This window comes from Aphelocoma coerulescens, chromosome 7 (genome assembly GCF_041296385.1).
Source record: "Aphelocoma coerulescens isolate FSJ_1873_10779 chromosome 7, UR_Acoe_1.0, whole genome shotgun sequence".
NCBI classification, from domain to species: Eukaryota; Metazoa; Chordata; class Aves; order Passeriformes; family Corvidae; genus Aphelocoma; species Aphelocoma coerulescens.
Window position 1 is genome coordinate 19,968,348 of NC_091021.1, and position 20,522 is coordinate 19,988,869.

At 37.6% G+C, this 20,522-nt stretch overlaps 1 protein-coding gene across 12 annotated transcripts in view; it reads right to left on the reverse strand.

Annotated features, from left to right (window-relative positions):
• The window catches only part of LOC138112997 (collagen alpha-1(XXVIII) chain-like), a 34,880-nt gene extending 18,887 nt beyond the window's left edge, over positions 1-15,993 (reverse strand). For 4 of the 12 annotated variants that reach the window (XM_069020726.1, XM_069020721.1, XM_069020716.1 and 1 more), the window contains exons 1-15: positions 15,905-15,993; positions 14,676-14,803; positions 13,546-13,716; positions 12,208-12,776; positions 10,781-10,801; positions 9,219-9,278; positions 7,977-8,030; positions 7,855-7,899; positions 7,023-7,049; positions 6,700-6,744; positions 6,025-6,069; positions 5,336-5,389; positions 4,488-4,556; positions 3,739-3,807; positions 1,906-1,974 (exon numbers count right to left, since the gene is read on the reverse strand). In XM_069020726.1, coding sequence (XP_068876827.1) covers positions 1,906-1,974; positions 3,739-3,807; positions 4,488-4,556; positions 5,336-5,389; positions 6,025-6,069; positions 6,700-6,744; positions 7,023-7,049; positions 7,855-7,899; positions 7,977-8,030; positions 9,219-9,278; positions 10,781-10,801; positions 12,208-12,776; positions 13,546-13,702 — 1,284 coding nt within the window. In that variant the 5' untranslated portion in view covers positions 13,703-13,716; positions 14,676-14,803; positions 15,905-15,993. The other 8 variants (XM_069020719.1, XM_069020720.1, XM_069020717.1 and 5 more) reach the window with 8 other exon arrangements.
• Between the last annotated feature and the right edge of the window lie 4,529 nt (positions 15,994-20,522).

Consider the following 20,522-nt stretch of genomic DNA (forward strand, 5'->3'; position numbering starts at 1 on the left):
TGGCAAAACCACAACTGATTTAAATGGCTGCAGGGCTGAGTATTGAGACTAACTAAAAACTGAATTCTGCTTATTTTTCTCATGGGTTAATCTCATAAAAGTGTGGGTTAATCTCATTGAAGAGTGGTAATGAGGATCTAGCTCCCACTAAGAATTTCACCAGAGTGAAGACCAGGTTGACTGCATTGGTGTAGAAGTCTATTTGTAAATGTCATTGTCTTTCTAAATGTCCATTTACAAAACAGTCTTGGGGGAAGTGCCAGTTACTAATAAAGGTACAAATATTGTGCTTTCCTGTACTTCTTTTAATAAAACCTGTAGAGGCAGATGGCAGCTTGTATAAATTGTCAAAGAATCACCCAAGACAATAAAATTATGCCCCAGACAGATGTTTTCTATCCTTAGTAACCAATTCCAGCATTTTAACTTTGACAGAAATACATTATGAGGATTTCTGTTTTATTAAAATAACATTCTTTACTCTTGATGCTTTAGAACATCTGCCTTCATTATCCTTTTTACTAAACTTTGAGCTTGTAGTAAAAAGTTGTGAAGAAAGCAACTGTAAAGTTTGCTTAGATTAACAAATCGCCTGTTTAAAATATGTTTACAACCAGAGAGCTGACATGCTTGGCAGCCATAAGCAGGATCAGAGATACATATGGACTCTCTTGATACAGGCTTGGCTCCAGGTCAGACTTGGCAGTAAAAAGTAGTACATTTTTTATAGAATGAAGAGTTCCAATAATGCTGACAATATTTCACTTTATTTTATTCTGTCTATCCATCTCAATTGTTTAATAGTTTTGGTTAGATTATGCATTCATCTGTACTTGTTCCCACTGTGCCTTGTTGCTGTGTTTTAGTTATTAGTAGTAGTGTTTCTTCCCACATGAATTGGTGTTTCAGTGGCAATGGAGCGATTTTGAAATGCATTTGCTTCAAATTGTATTTCTGTTAGTTTTCATTCATGAGATCTGCTAAGCAAATACAATCCATCAACAATGAGGTTAAATAATTTATATAAGTCATCATCATAAAATACACACTGGATGTTTGAAGATATTATGTTGCTAGCAGCAATTAAATTTCAGCCTAGCTGACAACAGTATTGTGCTTAGCAGGAATCCTAAGATTTTTAGTAAAGGGGCAGTTGGGCTCTGCATCTGCAAAACAATTTTTTATTGTTTTCTCAAGCAGAATTGGTGCTTGCATAAAAATGAGCAAACTGTTTAGTTGCTTATTTAGTTCATGTACAAGCTGTGTCACTTTGTTATTGTAACCAAAGGCCAAAGTGACAACTCAGCCTAGGAACTGGTTTCCAGTGGGCAGCAACAGAATCTTCTAGTGAGTCCAGCTGTGTAGGTACAACTACTACTGTCATTATTTCCACTGGATCTGCAAACTAGTAACAGCAGCTTTCCTTTCCCACAAACTGAATTTGGTCTTCTGCTAAAATGCATAAGCCAGTGGCTGAGGTATGTAAGAAGCTTAGAAGCCTATCTTTACTGACAGCAAAGATCTCTCTATACAAGGATTTAGAAAAAAACCCAACAACAAAATGCTAAATTTTTCATCTAGGAACCATTTAATAGTATTTTATTTAAAGTCAAATGCTTGAGGCTGTTTTAAAATCATAGCTGAAATTCATTTCAGGCTTAGATCCCACAAATGAAGCATCAGGTGTCTTAAATATTGGCTTTACAGGCCCCAAAGGCTAGCCGTGCCTACAAGTCATGTTTGGACCAAATGAATTCCATGGAAATATATTGGATTGTTTGATGGAAAATTGTAGTATTAATTTACAAGGTACTTTCTCAGATTCCTGTGCATTCTATGGACTTGTTTTGGCATGCACCCATTTAATGGTGCTGCTCTGGTCTTGGAACCCTTTGACTGCTGTACCTTTGCTCCTGGAAGCCCTTCTCCTGGCGAACCTCTTTCTCCTTGAATGCCTTGTGGTCCTTGAGGCCCCTGTTAACATGAGTTTAAAATAACCTAGAATATGTGTTAATCACTCAGACAAACAGCAGTGTGTTCTATGTCATCATCTGTTATAAGCATGTCTTCAGATGTTTCTGTAGTTATAATCAGTTGCAAATAAAACAGTAAAACACAGCAATCCCAGTGAGTAAGTGATGAGCATTCTGGCTTGCAGCAGTAACAGTACCCTTCTGGTTACCAAGGCATCACAGATTATATAGCGACACTTCTGTTCCATACATTTTTGAAATCTTCACTCCCTAAACTTCTGTTTTACAAATTCTTGCTAATCCTTATTAATGTATCAGTGTAATTACGAGAGACAGGGAAACCAGATTAAAGCCCATGCAGAGTAATGCTGAAAGAGACATAGGTGGAGAGAGATTTGACTGTAATTGGCAGAGTAATAGCATGCCCTTCTGTTTTTGAAAGCAGATCTGATACAAGCACAAGGGGCAAATAATCTAAAAAATGCATGTTCAAAACCTGTGCATATTGAACCTGCTTCACAGTGTTTTCTCGCATCTGTTTCTTGGGGTTGTTTCCTCTGATTTATTGCTTGAGGTTACACATACATTACAGAATGCTGGTAGATTTGGCTCTGCATAGCCTAAATATGCTTCTCCTTCTGCAGAGCTTTAGAATTATTCCTAGTTCTTAGGTAAAGATATTAACGCTCTATGAAGCCATTAAAAGGAACTTCTTTTGAAGCAAATAAAGTTTAAAATAAACTAGAGAAACATATTTAGTATATTTTTTAAAAATAGAATCTCTTGTTATAGCAGTACTTTTGTGGCTAGCAAAGATTCACATCCCAGGCACCTTTCCCCCCACAAAGAGGGTTCTTTGCTCTATAGTGTTATTGAAGACTCCGGAAACATTACTGTCCCACTTGGACTGACTGTCATGACCAGCCTTATTTGCAATGCTCTTCTCCTTGGGCTCTTCAGCGAGAACTCACTCCTCTCCCTTAGTGTATTTTCAAGCAGGTTTGAAATCAGTCAGTTCACCTACCAAACGATCCTTCTCTTTTTCATGGGAGCACCTCTTAAGAAATGTTTATTAGAAATCTTGCCTTGTCAATGGGGAAAAGGTACTTGTGAAAAAACAGAACAAAATTTCCCTTGTGATTGCACTAAAAGTCTTTCATCCAGGCGAAGAGAAATTAATTTAAGTCTGCTTAATTGTAATAGTCTGCTTATTGTAAATAGTAAATAGTTCAGTAAAAGGTGCTGCCTGATATTTAGAATAAAAAGGACCATAAAATTGACATGCTGATTTTTTGAATTACCACAAAGAGGTTGAGTTTAGAACTGCCAGGAAGAGGAAGGGAAGGAAGAGAAGGAAGAGACTTCAGAGCCAAATCTCTTATAAATTCTGAAAGTCTCCTCCTGAAAGCCATGCTGATGTTAATGTTCTAGTGATACTGAAAAGCAGTCAACTTCAAAGTTACCACATAGGGATTTGACTCTATCAAATCTATCAGAGGATAGATTTATTTAGATATTTATGTGGTTTTTGAATCGGATGTTATATTTTCATACCTGTTTTGGAGATATGATAATTAGAAAAGAAATTGGAAACATTTCCAGTTTATTGAGGGAAATGAGAGTCAGACAACGTAATATGTATAAGAGTGAGAAATAGAAGAAAGAAAAGAGGTGGTATCATTTAGCACACATTTTTACAGGGAAGCATGGAGAATTTTTCCTTACTGTCCTGCTTTCCTCTCACCAAATAAAAGAATGGACATACCGTAAGTCCTGGCTCACCAGCCCCAGGTGGGCCAACAGGGCCCGGCCTTCCTGTCAAACCGATGTCACCCTTCAAACAAAGATGTACTTTGAATATGCCTGATTTAGGTATTTTTATGTGTGCAGCATATAACAACTCATCAGACATTCTGTGCTTGAAATATTAGATGTAGGAGAATACAGGAACAGCAAAGAAAATCTGTCTGTCCTCAGAGTCCTACACCACACAAGGCCCAACAGGCATTGAACTGGTGCAGTTTCACAGCTTTAGTGGACAGCCTCAATTCTGCATTTCAGAGAAGACAATCTTGAGTCTAAATGATTAATTATTCCCTTCATATGACCGGTCATGTATCACTTATTGCCCTTTCCCAAGGGCAATAAGTATTTCTATCATAGAGTTTCTGTTCTCTTTATGCCAGTCATCTAAACCAACAAGCCTGTTTTGCACAGATTAATTTTTGTTTAAGACTATGAATGTGTTTTTACCTAGCCATACTCTGCTTGGATTGAGTTTATGCCAAGCATAACAACTACTGTAAAAAAATCCTTTTAAGTATATACTTAAAATGTACTTTTTGTTTGCAGTTGTTTGCAAACAGTTTTGATAAACGTGCAAAATACTTTTCCAGTACCACAAAACCAGCATTTACAGTCTTGAAGTTTCTCGTGAATCAGCAAGTCTATTATCTCAGCTGTCTTGGTCCTGATCCTACAATACATGCAGTACAGATTATGAGATTTTTGTACCTTTGGGCCTGGCAGTCCTATTCCAGTGTCTCCAGGCAAGCCAGGTGGCCCAGGGAGACCTCTTTCACCCTTTGAAAGAATGAAAAGGAAACAACTCTGCTTATAAATTAGTGTCTAGAAAAATCAGTTTAACTCATGTTATAGATTAATTTTTAGTGTATCCTGAATTTCAGCCCACTGGAATTGTCTTACACAGTACTTCATCTGTTCATCCTTTCAATGCTTCAAAAGTCCTGTATAATTATTTATCTTGTACAAAGATAACGGATTAAACAAAATGAAAAATGTTTCATATCACGTAGGATATGAAAGTTTCGACACCCAACTGTTCTGTGTACCACTGTTGGCCAGCAGGTGCCCTAAATATGGTGCAAAGAAGATATCAAGAGAGATAACAAATAATGTCCTTTATACACTTATTTTCAAGTTTTTCTTCATAACAATATTCTTTGAGCTATAGAATTCTTCTTGAGAATGTTCAGTTTCAAGAGAAGACTTGATTTGAGATGCCAAACAGAATTCCTGTTTGGCACTTAGAGGAAAAAAATTTTAAATTGAGAACTGAAAACATGCAATGCTAAGTAGTATTCTGTGACACTACCATATTTTAACTGTTCATTAATAAAGATGGGAGTGTGATTTGGACCTAAATTTGATACAAAGAGCAAAGTAACACCTTTCTTAAGAACCTTGTAGATTACAAAAAGTACACAATTTGCTATCTGTGTCACATTAAACTTCATCCACTACAAGACGGGTATAGAAAAAAAGGATAAAATCATTATTGTTGTGTGGCTATATTAATACCTTTTAACATTAATAAAGAGAAGAAATAAAGCAATTCTTACCTTTGATCCTTGCAGGCCTTCAGGCCCTTGATCTCCAGATTGTCCTTGAGGACCCTATTAAAACAGGAGTGGTTTCAATGAGATTTTCCAAGCTTTTGTAACAATGGTGGCTTGAAAAACAATCTATAATTTGCTGAAGTCTGCATGAAAATAAGAGTTTCAAACATTCCAGAACTGAAGCTTTGCTTTGTGATGCATGTATAGGTTCAGTTACTCAACTCAGTTGGAGCTGGTTCTGGTATTTGGGGAGAGAATTTGGCTCTCCCTTTATTTGAATAAAATTAAAGGTAATCTACAGTCAAGATCTACTGAAACATCTATGATGGGCTAAGCTTCTTGGCCTTCAGTCTGAGAGTATTGGGATGATGAGAGACTAAAGAATTTCCATGTACTTCTTGAGATAATTTAATAGTTAAGACACTGAAAGAGAAACGAGTGATTTTGGTTTTTATGGAACTGTATTTACTATGGTCTTTGAGACCGAATGAATTATAAAGATGATTTGTCTAGACTGCTTCTCCAAATTCTTGTTAATTTTGCTGTTAAAGAAGATAGATTTTGAGTGCCTTGAACTCAGAAACTCAAAGACTCCACGTTGGTTGTGGTATGATATTATTTTGGATCTTTGAATCCCAGGGAACCACGAATTGTTGTTTTCATAATTTGTTTTTTTTTTTTTTTTCTTTTACCTGTATCCCTCTTACTCCTCTGGGGCCTACTGGACCTTCAGGGCCCTGAAAAATAAGTGAAAAAAATTACTTGTTTCTGTATATTTAGATTTTGCCAAAACCATTTGTAGGGAACTTTTTACTAAGGTGTCTTATTTAGATATCTTTACATTAAAATAAAAACTAAATTTAAGAGAAGCTCAGCAGCCAGAAAGTATTACATAAATATTTTTTAATGGACTGGTAATCAAAATACAGCATAATGATGAACAGAGTTCATTATCAAGGACCAGTAATCCAGGATTAAATTCTACTTGCTCTATTCGAAATATTTACAGCAATTTTACACCAAATCTTAAAGACTGGAGTTAGAAACCTTGATTTCATTTTTATGTCTCATTCCCTTTGCTTACTATTTCAAGCCTTCTGCCTCTGTAGAGTTTTACCATTGTTTTAAACAAGCTCAGCCTTTGGCCATAAGAGGAATCATATGATAATGTAGAAAGAGCTCAGAAAGTTAGTAAAAATGGTGTCCTTGCTCACTACATATTTTAAAACTGTCAGCTGTCAATTTCCCTCAGCCTTAGAACTAATATATGCCTTAAATCTATCATCATCATTGTTATTCAGGAAATTGTTTCTTTTTTGTGGTTTAATTGTGTTTGCTGGAAGCTTGACAACTTTGTGGCTACTTACTCTGTCTCCTTTTATTCCTGGGATTCCACATTCACCTCTTTCACCCTAGTAAGGAATAGGAATAAATATTTATGACTTATATTGGCATATCATCCTTATTTTCTGGGTGCTTTAGTTGAAAACCCAAATATTATTCTATTCATGACATATTATAGCAATTGTCCTGCAAGTTCATTGAGGAAGAGTCACATCTTCTATTACAGCTTGTGCAGCAGCTGCTAAGCTGATGTTACTGTTTATTACTAGTATTTAAAAGAAATATGGCGCTATATGTAATAAATAACATCAAAAATGTAGGCATCAATTCTGACTAAAAGAAGTACCTTCTCTCCTTTATATCCAGATTTCCCCTGGGAAAACAAAAAAACAAAGCAGGTTGTGACAATATATAACCCAAAAGTAGGAACATGAGTGTTGTCTTCATTAACATTCTACTCTCTTCAGAAAAATAGCATTTCAAATAGAAAAGATGACTGTGATAAATATGGCAATATGATTCAAAATACTCTGCCTTTAGTCATGGCAGATGCTGTTGTATGAGTGAATAAATTTTATGAACCTATCATTTTAGACTGGGATTTTGGTGATGTGAAAGCAGATCAATTAGAGTTCATATTTCCATCTTAGTGAAAAACATGCAAAATAAGAAAGCAAGAAAAGGTCACTAGTTAAAAAGGATGGACTGAATAAATAAGAAAGCATAAAGTAGAGTGATTCATATGTGAATGAATTCAGAATTAAGCACTAAGAGACTGGTCCTACACTTACTTTCTATATGTATTTCATTCAAATTTTTCACTGCTATTATACACTGGGTCCTTTATTTGTCAAATTTAAATGAACCCAGACTGATGCAGGCAGATTGTCAATTTCTGTAATGTTCTAAGATTATCATATCAGAGCACTTCAATGTTTTGGAGGTACTATGTATTTTTGGAGAGTATTTTCTCGATCACACATATAAGAAGGAATTATTCATTTTCATTAAGAAATGAGAATGTTTTCAATTCTTCTAATGTTACTGAATCATTAGATGGTAAGCCAGAACTGAAAGTTGCTCTTATAACAATGAAAAAAAAAAAAGAAAAGGTGCTCTTTTACCTTAAAGGAACACTGCTCACTGGAGAAGAAGGGGAAAAAAGATTATTTTGTTACCTCTATTCCATCTCGTCCTGGGATTCCATTAAGACCTGGGTCCCCCTATGAATAATTCAACATCAAGATCAGTGAAATAAGGACAAGACAGATCTTTCTCCTAAATCTGAAAACCCAATCACCTTTGCTCCTTTCAGGCCTGGAGCTCCATCGTCCCCAGTGCGACCCTTTTTACCCTGGAAACAACAAAATACAATTCTTATGATATATGTTAGTAAAAATAATTTTTTTTACAATATTTACAATATATATGGTATTTTTCTCAGGATATTTGCTTCCTATACATTTATTTTTCAAAATCTCTGCATTTACTATAATATACTATAATATAATATTTACTATAATTGAATATCTGGGAACAGCAGAACCAACTCAATAGGTGGTCATTTTTCTCTTTTGTCTTTGTTATAAACAAAAATTGTTCAGTTCTTCTCTGAAGAAAAGAGGTGATCAGCTATTTTCATAACCACTCAGCTTGCTAAGTGGGTGTTTTGCTTTCTTCTGAACTCTATGGGGTGTATGCATCTGTGTAAGAAATAACTGCACTTTCCAAGTAAAGACAGCAAATATTAACCAATACAAACGTACAGTAGAGGGTACATTTTCAATTAAAGTGCATTGTACTGTGCAGCATAAACCCAGTGTGTCTTTATGTGTGTGTAGGATATTCACGTCAAAATCAAGAGGATAAGGATGGGCAAATCTAGGGTCCCTTTCAAACTCTGACACTGTCCCTTCACCTTGAGCAAGGGCTATAAGGTACTACAGTGCCTTAATTCAATGTCAGGGATATAATACCAGATCATTCAGTTCTTTTTGAAATGTAAGCCCTGCAGTTTTAGATCACCAAGCCTTGTATGAAGCAACCCCCTAGATTTGCTAAGGGGTTCTATTTGTAAGACTATTCTGAAAGAAGTCCAGTCCATTTCATTCTTGTCTCAGTTGTTCTTAATGCTTCAGTGTTTTGCTCTCACTCTTGCTTTCAGAGAGAGCTTTTTGGATATTAATGTTTGATTTGAGGCTAGTTAGATCCAGCTGGTCTTGTCTGATTGCAACAAGAAAGTTGTTCCTTTCTGCCTTTTATACTGCTGTGGCTAAAAGGAGAGCCTCACCACACCACACTGTTCTCCCTTATGTCTGTTCACACACAGAGGAAGTGTCTCATGGCATTATCAGGTCTCCCCATGCACTTCCTGCTGCTGTGGCATCTCCATGCAATGTAACTATGGAGGAGTATGTATTGAACCTTGAACTTCCGTTGTCTCAAGATTTGGACTCAAATAATTTATTTTAAAATTTTCAACAATGAATTACATTTAAAGTGATACTGTATATCAGTTATTTGAGAAATGACAGCGACTTACAGCAGGACCAGGAAGGCCTCTTTCACCCTTCTTACAGTTACACATGTCAACCTGGGGACACTTTGAATGAAAATAATACAAATCAGCACATTTTAATGGAAGAGATAGAAAACGCACAGACATTTCCTTTAAGCTACTGTATGGCTAGCTTGAATACACCAGTAATGACCAGAAATCATATTTACATGTTTTACAGGAATCTTTTAAGTATCAATTTATCACTCATCCAGAACGTGGCCTCTACACTCCATCCAAAAATTTGTATCATTCCTACTCCTGAAATTTCAATCATCTTGATAATGGCTTTACCTCCACACTCTTCACAAGGTCAGTTTATGTGCATGCTGTGTCTGTCATTATATATTTGTTTTCATTACTAGGCACTGTAGAGATAGTCAAGAAGATGGAGTAAAAAAGCACCTTACATGCTTTTTCTACTTAACTTCATTATAGTTTAGCTCTAGCTTGATCTATAAACAAAGTATGTGTGGATATGTACTTTTATTTAGTTAATGCAATTAATTATAACACTTCATAATCTTTCTTTCTTTTCCATCATCTCTACCATTCAAATGTCCCAGTCAAATATCATTATGGTATGTATTTATGTGATTTTTAAGATCTTTATGTAAGTACAGAGTTACTGCAAATACTGGAGTTATTTTTGAAAGAGGGATAAGGAATGTCATTTTTATTTTTGGCTTAGTTATTTGTTAAACCTCCGCTCATCTTGAAGATGTCTAGAAGTGAAGGGTTTAAATATCATTCTTATCTGAATATCCCTATTAGTAACGATAAGTTTTCCAGGGCTATCATTGAATGTCTCACTACTTCTGTATTGATGGAGAAAAATCAACATGTTATTGGGAATGAGTGACAAACAAAATGTTTCAAAGTTTTGTAAACACTCATAATATTTAGCAGTTTGCTTGAGCTGCTTATGAGAACATTTTTTGTCTGAGATAACTGTACCTTAAATAGCACTAACATCCTTAAAAGGAAAACTAACTTTATTCCGCACAAAATGCCAGCCAGACCTATCAATGCCTGTAGTCAGGGTGACACAGTGTGGACAAACTGGAAAAACACAGTGGTGAAGTTTTGAGCTCTTACCCTTTCTTAAACCCTCTCACACAGGAAGAGGATTAAGGGTTAGAACTGCCCTGTCTTCAGCTCTGCACCATGTATTCTTTTCCACTGAGTCTGTTAGAGGACACGTCAAGATGAATCAGCAAATTCTTGCTAACCTGAATACTCACACATTGTTCCTTTTTATTTATTGACATTTTTTGAAAATACAAGAGGTTAGCAAATTACATTAGTAGTTAGTAAATTAATAAATTACTAATTAGTAAATAGATTAGTAAATTACATTAGGATAGCAAATTAAAGCTCTATCCTGCAAATTCAAAAACATGTTTAACTTAAACACAATCCCATTAGACTCAGAATTTAACCAACTTCCTGAGCTATCAGTTTTCCTGAATTATGTTTCCATATAATTGTAAATATCTATATTAAGCAGTAGCTCTGCACAGGAAAAAAAACCTTAAAATATTTACCTCTTCCTCAGACAGGTCTTTCTGTAAAAGACAGATATTGAAAACAACATTAGAAACTTAAAGTCTTAATCCAACTGTACAAAAACGACACTGAAATATGTGAAAATAAATAGATTGTTTACAAACTGCTGAATTACAGCAGCTCTCTAGTAGGAGTGAAGAATAAGTGTTCTACACTTGGAAAATCAGAAGCTCTCCTAATCGGACTGTTAGGAATACACAAAATGAGAACAGTAAGAATACCTTAGAAAATATTTGACTTTGACAGTGATCACATAAAGTTATCATCTTTGATTTAGCTGTTATTTTTCAGAGTTCTCTGGAGCTGAGACACCCACATACACTGCATTCCTCCCTCTTTCCACAACTTATGTCCTCTTGAGAGGACATAAATGTGTTGATGAGCAGCAATGCAATACAGATCTCTAAAATTCTCATATATGCATGTATAATTATGACAAAGCCATTATTTAAACCAAACAGCAGCCATGTTATCAAAAGAAGGCACCTGAGGATGCCTGCCTGTTTGGAACTGGTAAAATAAAGTGTGTTTTGTCACTTGAGAGGTGGTTACTGTGACACAGGAAGAAGGAATAGTATCAGAGAAGACGGGAGGGCTGCACTTCAGGGAAACCAATGCAAAGTAGCAGGCTGTCAAAGTGAAGGACAGGAAAACAGGAAAGCCAACATAGGTGCATGTTCCAGGCCTGTATGAGATCACTTTGGTGTCCATTTCACTGCAGGAGTCTCCTGGTTGTTATTCATAGTTCTAGTTTATATCTCTGTGCATGCTCAGATAAGGACTCCATCCACAGCTTGTGTCACCATAGGCTAGAGTATGGCTCTATTCTCCATACTTGGCAGGAAACATTTTTTATAGATAAGGTTTAAATAGTGAAGAAAGGCATCCAAACAAAATTTTAAGCTCAATTTATGTATCTCCTCTTGATTATGTGATATATTTTCCATGGAAATTTAAAGATGTCTATCACCAAGTTCAGATTTTATCTAAATTGAGCTATCTCCATGGTCTGCAAATTTATTTTCATTTTGGCAAGAGCTGCATCTTTTTCTGATACAAAAGGCAACTTCACTTTCCTGCTTTCTACAGAAGAAAGCACTAGGATCTAAAAAAAAAAATTTTTTTTTTTTAAGAAAGGCGATTTGAAATTCCCTTCTTAGGAGGAAAAAAAAAAGATAAAAATAATATTTAATTCAGTTTGCAGCATCAAAATATGTTGTATGACAACACCTGAATGGGGGGAAGAGAAAGGAAACCTGTATTTTGGCACAGTGATCTCATTAATAATTGGGTCACTTTAGCGTGTAAAAAGTACAACTTTCTTCAATGGTATGTTGAAGAAATATATTTTCAAAATATTTGAAATAAGGAGATTTACGTATTTCAAATTCTTTCTCATACATACCATTTCCTTGAGAACCTTCTCCACAGTTTCTTTCTCCTGGAGGTTGAAAACGAACCTGGATGCTGGGACACTGGCCAGGCGCCGGAGCTTGGCAGCATTGCTAACCTCCTCAGCCACTCTGGTCATTCCCATTGTGAAAAATACAATTCCTTGGTGTTTAGCATCAGCTGTGGCTGCAAAAATATCTGGGTTTCTTGGATGATCCACTCCATCAGTGAAAAGCACGGCTACTTTTACACTACCCCAAGTCCCTTCAGTCATGTAGAGCTGTGTAAGATTAGTTATAGCATAAGTTGTGTAGGTGCCATGACCTATGTGGGTGATGGGAGCAACGTGGGATTTGAATGCTTCAGGACCTTTCCAGTCGTGGAAAGTTTGCTCTATGAAAACAGTGCTGCTGTACTGAAGTAAGGCCATCCTCCAGCGAAGGGTACGTCCAGAACTAAGCTGCAGACTTTTCATTCTGTCTACTGTTTGCAGTACAAATTTCTTCTGCTGTTCATGATTATAGTCCTTAGCACTTTCAGAGCTGTCCAGTAAAAAAGCAATTTCCAGAATGCAGTCTTCATCTAGAATAAACAGGTGTGTAGGTGAGCGGAGTGACTTCATCCTAAATCTCATTCTACCCTTACATGCATTTTAGTATTCAAGAGTGGGATGGGAATAATGAAAACTTTTGAAAAAATCTGTGGTCTCAAGTGTGAGTCCTTCATGAAGATAGAACGGATAGAGGCTGAGAATGTGCTCCAGAACAGATGCACAAAGGAAGAAAAAACTGAAGGTGTGTTGATGTCATGTAGTAAGAAATGAGAAATGTTGTAATGGTTTTTAAATTTCACTCTGTCATCCTGCCTGGTATTTCACTGTATATCCTACCAGCACAGGTGGAAGTCAAGTACAAGAAAATGAGGCTTACTGAACAAGACACTGGAATGTGATTTGACAGAGCTGGATTTTGTCCCTAGTACTGCCATTCACATCCGGCAGCATAAAAATTTCCAAAAGCAGGATCTGTAGAGTATTAATTTTCTGAACTCCTGATGACATTACTTCTATGAAAATTCAGTTATATGGGCTATTCTTTTTGTGGCAGTAAGAGGCTCTCAGCTGTATCATAAAAAAAATACAGATGCTATTTCCTTTTCTGAAATACACAAAAAGGGATGGAAAAGATGGGAGTAAAGAGATAAAAGTGCAAAAATAAAGCATGTGCAAATGTATGATGAGGCAAACCTGGCTGATTATAAGCATCTTAGAAGGCAAGTTAACCATATAGTCCAGAATCCAAAAAAATCAGGATATTTTAAATCACACCTGTTTTAAAATTACAATATTCACCTTGATCACTTGGGCTGGGATATTCTTCTACAGTATTTGACAGAATGTGTTTAGGTTTTGATCTCCTCAATCCATATCTCTTTTCTTCCCTGAGATTTTGTGCTAAAAACTCATGGTGTTCAAGTATCCACAAAAGCCACCAGTATCTGAGAAACATCGTAGGTTTGTTTCCTAAACAACACAAATATAGAAGCACAGCAGTGCACAGACAATGAAACATTATTCAGTTTTGCTTCAACAGGTTGCTTAGCAGTCTGTATTTTAAACTATAGTCCCTAAAAACAAGCTGATTTTGCTTTCTTTGGGTAAAATATTCTCAAAACCACATAATAAATAATAAACAGAGACATACTGGAATGATTTTCAAGCATAGTGCATATAGTTCTAGCATGTGACAAACTGGAGACAGACGCTTTACAACCACACTTCAGTTCTCTCTCACTGTGTGGTAGTGTTTGTACAACCAGTAGCTCTCCGAAACCTTAGCCGTGGCTGTACCTGTGTGGATGCACTGAACCCCAAGAGTAATTCACCGAGGTGTTTATTCTTAAACCTGCTTTTCCCAGAGCTGACATGGACAGAAGGAGGTACTGAGGCAAACCTCAGTTTTTCCCTGTTCTGTTTACTGAAGAACTGTCGATCATGCACATTTCTCCCTGCTATCAGAGTCCCCCTGTCCTCAACAGTCCTACAGAGGAAGTCATGGCCTGAGGGTGCTGTCAAGGCATGAATGTACCTGCTGTGCAGTCCTGGGGACGTGGGCTCAGAGTGCTGAGCCTAGGCTCAAAAGCTACCTACTGATAGGACTTTTTCTTTCTGAAATGATCAGAACTATTTGTCCTGGGCTCACAGACACACCCAGAGCAGCTCACAGGCTGCTCAGGGTCTGATAAATCAGTCCCGCTGCACTTCGGTTTCGTTGCCATCTCCCTGCAAACTCTCCCCAGGTAGCTACAGTGCATACCAAAAGGACAGTTTGGTGGCAAGAATGAACCTCCCAGGACTGAGCATAAGCCATCTGGATCACAAAATTCCCTAACACAGCCTTGTCTGCAGGGTTTCTTGGCTCCTGATGGTTTGGGGTGGGAATTCCTGTGCCCACAGATGGGGAGAGAGCAGGGGGTCCTTACCTCAATGCTCCTAAGCAAAAGGCTGTGCAGAGATGCAGGAGGCTGCTCTGGGCTCGCTGGCAGCTGCGTTGCCCTCCCTGTGATGGGTGCTCTGTGGGGAAAGGAGGGAGACTTCGGGCTGCAAGCTCCTGTGAGAATCGGTGTCATATGTCAGGAGGGGCCAGCAGAAAGGAGAAAGGCAAAGAGCAGCAATCCTGGCTCCCCCTTCTCCGCACCCAGCCACTCCTCTCCTGCCCCCGAGGCTATGCATAGGCATTCTGGGTTTAGCCTCCCACAGCCGTTTACACACGAAAATCCTCATCCTTAACTTGGACATGTATGGAAGAGGGCTGTTCTTACCCCAACACACTTCCCTAAACATCAGCCCAGCTGTGTTCACTCTCTTTTCCCATTGCTACCACACTCGCTTTACCCTCATACTTTTGCACATCTCTCATGTTTGACAAGAAAGCTTTTTGTACTGGGCATCATGTTGTCAACATCATCTTACCAGTTGATGTCTGTAGGATCCCTTCCAAACCTGAAAGAATCTCCTCATAATGAGGGGTTACTGTTAACTGCTGAACTCAAGAGCTATTTACTGTCCCATGGACTTGTAATGGCCAACTGAAATTTCAGTTCCTGGTGAAACTCTCTGGCATGAGGTGGTCAAAAAAGGCAGGCCAGTCTAAAAGCCAGTTTCAGTTTCTGCAGCTTTGTCTGTGACACATATCCTTTCAAAGACTGTAACAGAGAACAATGACTGACACACAGTATGATGCCTTCAAAATCTAAGGTGGGTGGCTGAGGATCCTGAAGGCTGTCTCCTTTACCAGTGATTGCAGCTTGCCACCTAATTCTTCAAATATCCTCAGAAAACTTTGCATTCCAAATTAACATATTAAACAAGTAGCTCTTTTTCACAGAAATACCTTTTTTTCTTTTCCTGTGGACTCATCATTTTCCACTGACAGGCACACAAAGAGGACCCAATGCTAACTGCTGTCCTCCTTTCCATCTTCAGTGTCCACCAGCTCAGCCCACTTATCACAGTGTCGCAATGACCGCCACTGCCCACTGCCCAGGCTAGCCCCTGCGGTATGTGACAGGAGTGGGGAGCAGCTGGAGGCTCTTGGCTTTAAAGCTGCTCCTCAGGAGTTCAGCTCTGCCCAGGGGAGCTGAAGCTCCAGGCACAGTGACTGTCAGCAGTCCAGACGAGGGAGAGGATAAAAAGTAGCAAGGAGGTTTACCATGCGGGATAATCCCAGTTTATTGGAGACAACTCCCAGGAAACAAGCCTCGAGCAGCTCCAGGGAACCTCTTATGAAGGTGTTACAACGGGGATGGCTTAACTGGGGACCAGTAGAAATCTCTAAGGGAGGGATATGGACGAGGATAGACATTTCCTTGGGCCAATAGCCTCAAGGGGAGGGAGGGAAAGGGATCACATGCCCCAATGGGGCATCGAGGTTTAGGGGATTTCCAAAGGGGGAGGTATCTAGAGGGGTAGGGTCTCGGGGGATTGACGGGGACCATATAAGGATAAACTGGGAGGTTTCAGATGATGGACACTGAACCTTCGGGAACAACAGGAGGGGTTTGGGTGATTGATAGGGAAAGAGCTAGAACAAGGGGAAGAGAACAGCCATGTAGGGAGCACTGGGGCAGTGGCTTGGGTCTCAGGCAAACCAACGGGGAATAGGAGTAGGGAAGGTATGGATGAGCCATTGGGGTACAGAAAACTTATATAAAAATACAATAAAGGTATTGCATCACCACATCACAGGAACAGCCAAGGCAGCTGAGGAGATTGTAGGGAAAGGATGCAGCTTTGGCTCCAGTTTAGACAGGTGGGAGAGACTGGTAGAGCAATGCAGCTGGATGCTGAAGCCATTTGCTATGGTTCTAACTGTGTTTTCTATTTCCTGTATTTGCCAGTAATTAGTCTAAAATTGGTGAACTAGAATGGCTAAATGCAACTCTACATATTGTATGGCTGCTTATCCATAGCTGAGCTGAAGCTAACTCAGCTACAGCTATTTGTGCCAGAGTGATGGCTAAGAAAGAATCTTCTTTCAGGGCTGGAAAGAATTGATGTTTATTTCTCTTCAGCTGCTTTGATTTTTCTGTGCTTAGACTGTCATATTCAGATTTTGATTAAGGCAAGGAATGAAAAGGCAATACCTTGCCACTTAGGAACACAAATAATATGGTGTTTAACTGAAATAGGTATAATAAATCTGCCATAGCCCCTAAATCTTACTGAGAAAAAAAATCTAATTTTAGCAAGAAAAAACATGTTATTTATGGTTGGGATTGTATGCCTCCCATAAGCAAAACATTGCCATTCTTTTGTTTTCACTGCTAATTCCTACCTCAAAACATAGCTGGCAAATATTCTCTTAATAAAGTAACTATTCTGCTTGCATATTTAGTAGCAAGTTCCTAGCTTCAGGCTATTTCCTTTTATTGATGAATAATGTTTACCTTCAGGACAATTTTTTTGCTTTTTTTTCTTGGCCAGGTGCAACTTTAAAAGCTTAGTGAGGCCTCCACATTTTTATGCCTGTTTGCGTGGGATGCATGGTATTATTCTGTCCAGAATTCCAGGTTTGTGACATAACACAGTACACTTCTAGACTTGCAGTCTTCTGAACTTGTGATAGTCTAAATACCTGCACTATTCTGATAGTGACAGCGTATCAAAACCTGAATGATACCAATGTAAAATATGTATGCCCTGATACATCTGAGATAACTCTTAAAAATGAAAATTAACAGCAATTGTTGCCTCATTTACCAAAAACTTTCCTAAATGCTTATTTAGTGATTTAATGGCATTATACGGTATGTATTTTTAAAATGAAATAAATGCCTTAAAACCTATGCCTAGGAACATTTATGCTGTTATTTAAGTGTTATAAATTTACTGCTGAAATTTAATTTTTTTGTAGAGGAGTAAAAACGTATTGTATTTTTCTTAAGGAATCTAGACATTGGATGTGTCAGCACACAGTTAATAGCATTTCCATTCCACTAATATGTAAACATATTTAATTATCTTTTACATCTCTGGGAGATGACACTACAGACTTCTGTACTTAGTTGACTAAGTTGGGCCCAGCGATCCTACCTCATATATGCTTCCAACATTAAGACTGATAATCTTTGCAGGAATCAAAGACTGACATGAATATAAGGCTATGTTATGATTGCACCAACTGAAGCTGAGATCACAGATATAGCTGCATATTCAGATCTTTGGATTTTTTTCCATCACTGTTTGAAATCCAAGAGTTCTCAGCTGTCTGATCTCAGTATTTCAAATCTTTAAAATGAGGTCTAATACTTTTTTTCAAAGAATAAAGGGGTGTATGAGAGCTATTTAAAATCACATCTAAATTGGTTATACTCAATCAAAGGGAATTCCTTATCATTTTAGAACCATGAGGAAAGGCATCATGAAGAAAGACCTGCAAGATCTTTTTGCAGTTGAGTGTGTTTAAGCACTTTTAGGAAAGGAAAAATAAGTGATATTTATACGCCTTTGTTGGTGGCATTACCATTGCATAGGTGGTGACAGCTTCAGAGCTACATGAGATGAGGCTGCAAGGGCACTACTTTGAAGGGACACTGAGTGAAGAACTGGGGCTTAGATGCCACTTGCTGTGGTGTAGCATGACCTCTTGTGTCAGCAACAGCTCTCACTATTGCTTCCTAATGGGCAAAAGTAGCAGCAAGCCTGACAGTTCCAAACTTCTTTCCCAGAGCTCTTCTCTTCATCTGTCCCTCCCATCTGTGTATGGGTACCCCCTTTACACAGACTCTTGTGCCTGATCTGGCTCAACTGTGATCCCTTCATCCACTGTTTAACAAAATTCAATACCTAATTGAGAAACCTTGAGTAATTTCTCTTAAGGTGGAGTAACTAGTCTCTAGCATGGTATCATGTCACTAGAGTGGGATAGAGTCATGACTAGCCATTCAGCTGTCCTACAAGCCTGAAACATCACTGGATATGGAATATTCATCAGCCAGCAGAGCTGGCAAAACACCATCTGAATATTTCTGTATGCTAAAGGAATACTGAACCACCAGGGAAGCCAGTTTTTGGGAGCAGCAAGAAGCAGACAGACCATGCCTTCAATTTTCCTCTGCTCTGATGGTAATTTTTTTGGTCCCAAAGAGCTTGACAGGATGCTCCTGAAGTATGTTTGCATTTTTTACCACCTCAGTGTGAATAATTCACATATCAAGTCTGCTGTGAACTGTTAAAAATACACTCATTTCACACAAACTTCTGGTGTTTCATGGCCTCAAGATAGTCTTGACCATTTAACCTGGCTGCATTATGGTGTGATGGTATTTCAGGAGTATTTATTTCATTATACTATACATGTCAGTACATGACCTAAGTGCCCAGAAGAAACAAAAACCTACCTGACTTGAACTTGTAAAAAATAATGAAAGCACACCATTTACAATATTTTGAATCCTGATACTAAAGAGCAATGTTGTATGATATAAAGAATGTGGTTCACAGTCCCATACGTTGTATCACATATCTGAATTTTGGGAAAAAGTTCAAAAGTTCAAATAATTAAAGTAATTGAACAAGAAAATACAAAAAAATCAAAACTTTACTGAGGATTGTATCTCAAGAAAGATAAAATGAAAACCTGTATTTCACTATTTCACCTTTTGACTGCAAAATGTGTTTAGTGAATTTGACAGCTCAGGATTCAACTGAGCAGTCAGTTAAGTATGGTTAAGTAGTCTTGACAAATTGATTTCTGTTTTTCAACTTTTGAGGTACAGTTTAAATTTTTTTTTAATATGGACTTATGTTCTGCAACATCTCCTGATTGTTCTATATGAAAAATTATTGTCTAATGGCACAGCCTTATTAAAAATAATATTGGAACCTTGGTGTACATGAAGGTAGTTGCAGAGCTATTGATTCCAGCAAAATCAGAATTTTGTCTTGCTTTTGGTACAAATCTTGAGCATGTAGTCTGAAAGAGCTGATCAAAGCAAATCAACTGTTTTCATCTAAACCCACTGTCACAGAAAATGCTGTAAGCAAAGGCTTTGATGGCAAGGACTTACTCTTTGTGTAGTTCCCAACAGATTTTAATGATTCTTTGAGACTGGAGTAGTAAACACGTCTTTTTCTTTTGCAGCTGGTATGAGTGTGGCTCTCCATTTCCCTCTTTTTAAATACTGCTCTTCTGCAATGTTTTTCAGGAGGTGCGGCAAGAAAAAAACTCTTAACAAGGCATAAAAGGGAGGAGGCTGTCTTCAGTACTTTCCTATTTTATCTCGAGACAATACAGCCAAAAACTCACTCTGAGCACTTTGGTGGTAAGCAAATACTCATAATCTGCATGCAATATCAATCAATATAAAAGCTTTTGTTTAGTTTTTAAGGTATTTGCTTATTTCTACTTTTATTCTAATAGTTCTTTTTTCACTTTCAGTTTCCCTCACTGAAAGATATTTTCCATCTTACAGCCTAAGTGTGTTAACATATCTATACATAAGTAAGTTATTTTTAAAAGTATTTGTAGCATTTAGCCTAGCAAGAGAATGAAAGCATGCTAATAAAATAGTACATCTACAGTTTTAACATACTAAATATTTGACTTAACATTTGATGCTATTGAACATTTAACTAGATCAAGAATACTTTTAAAATTAATTATTTCCTGAAGATTTAATTTGATTTGCTATGTTGGTGCCAAGGAAAATGTATTTGACAAGTAATTATTTTGAATTTGTTGTTACACGTCAGTTGGTTCTGATTGTACAGTACACCTTGCATAATTATTTTCTTCCACCTGCCTGATTTTCATGTTGATAACTGTA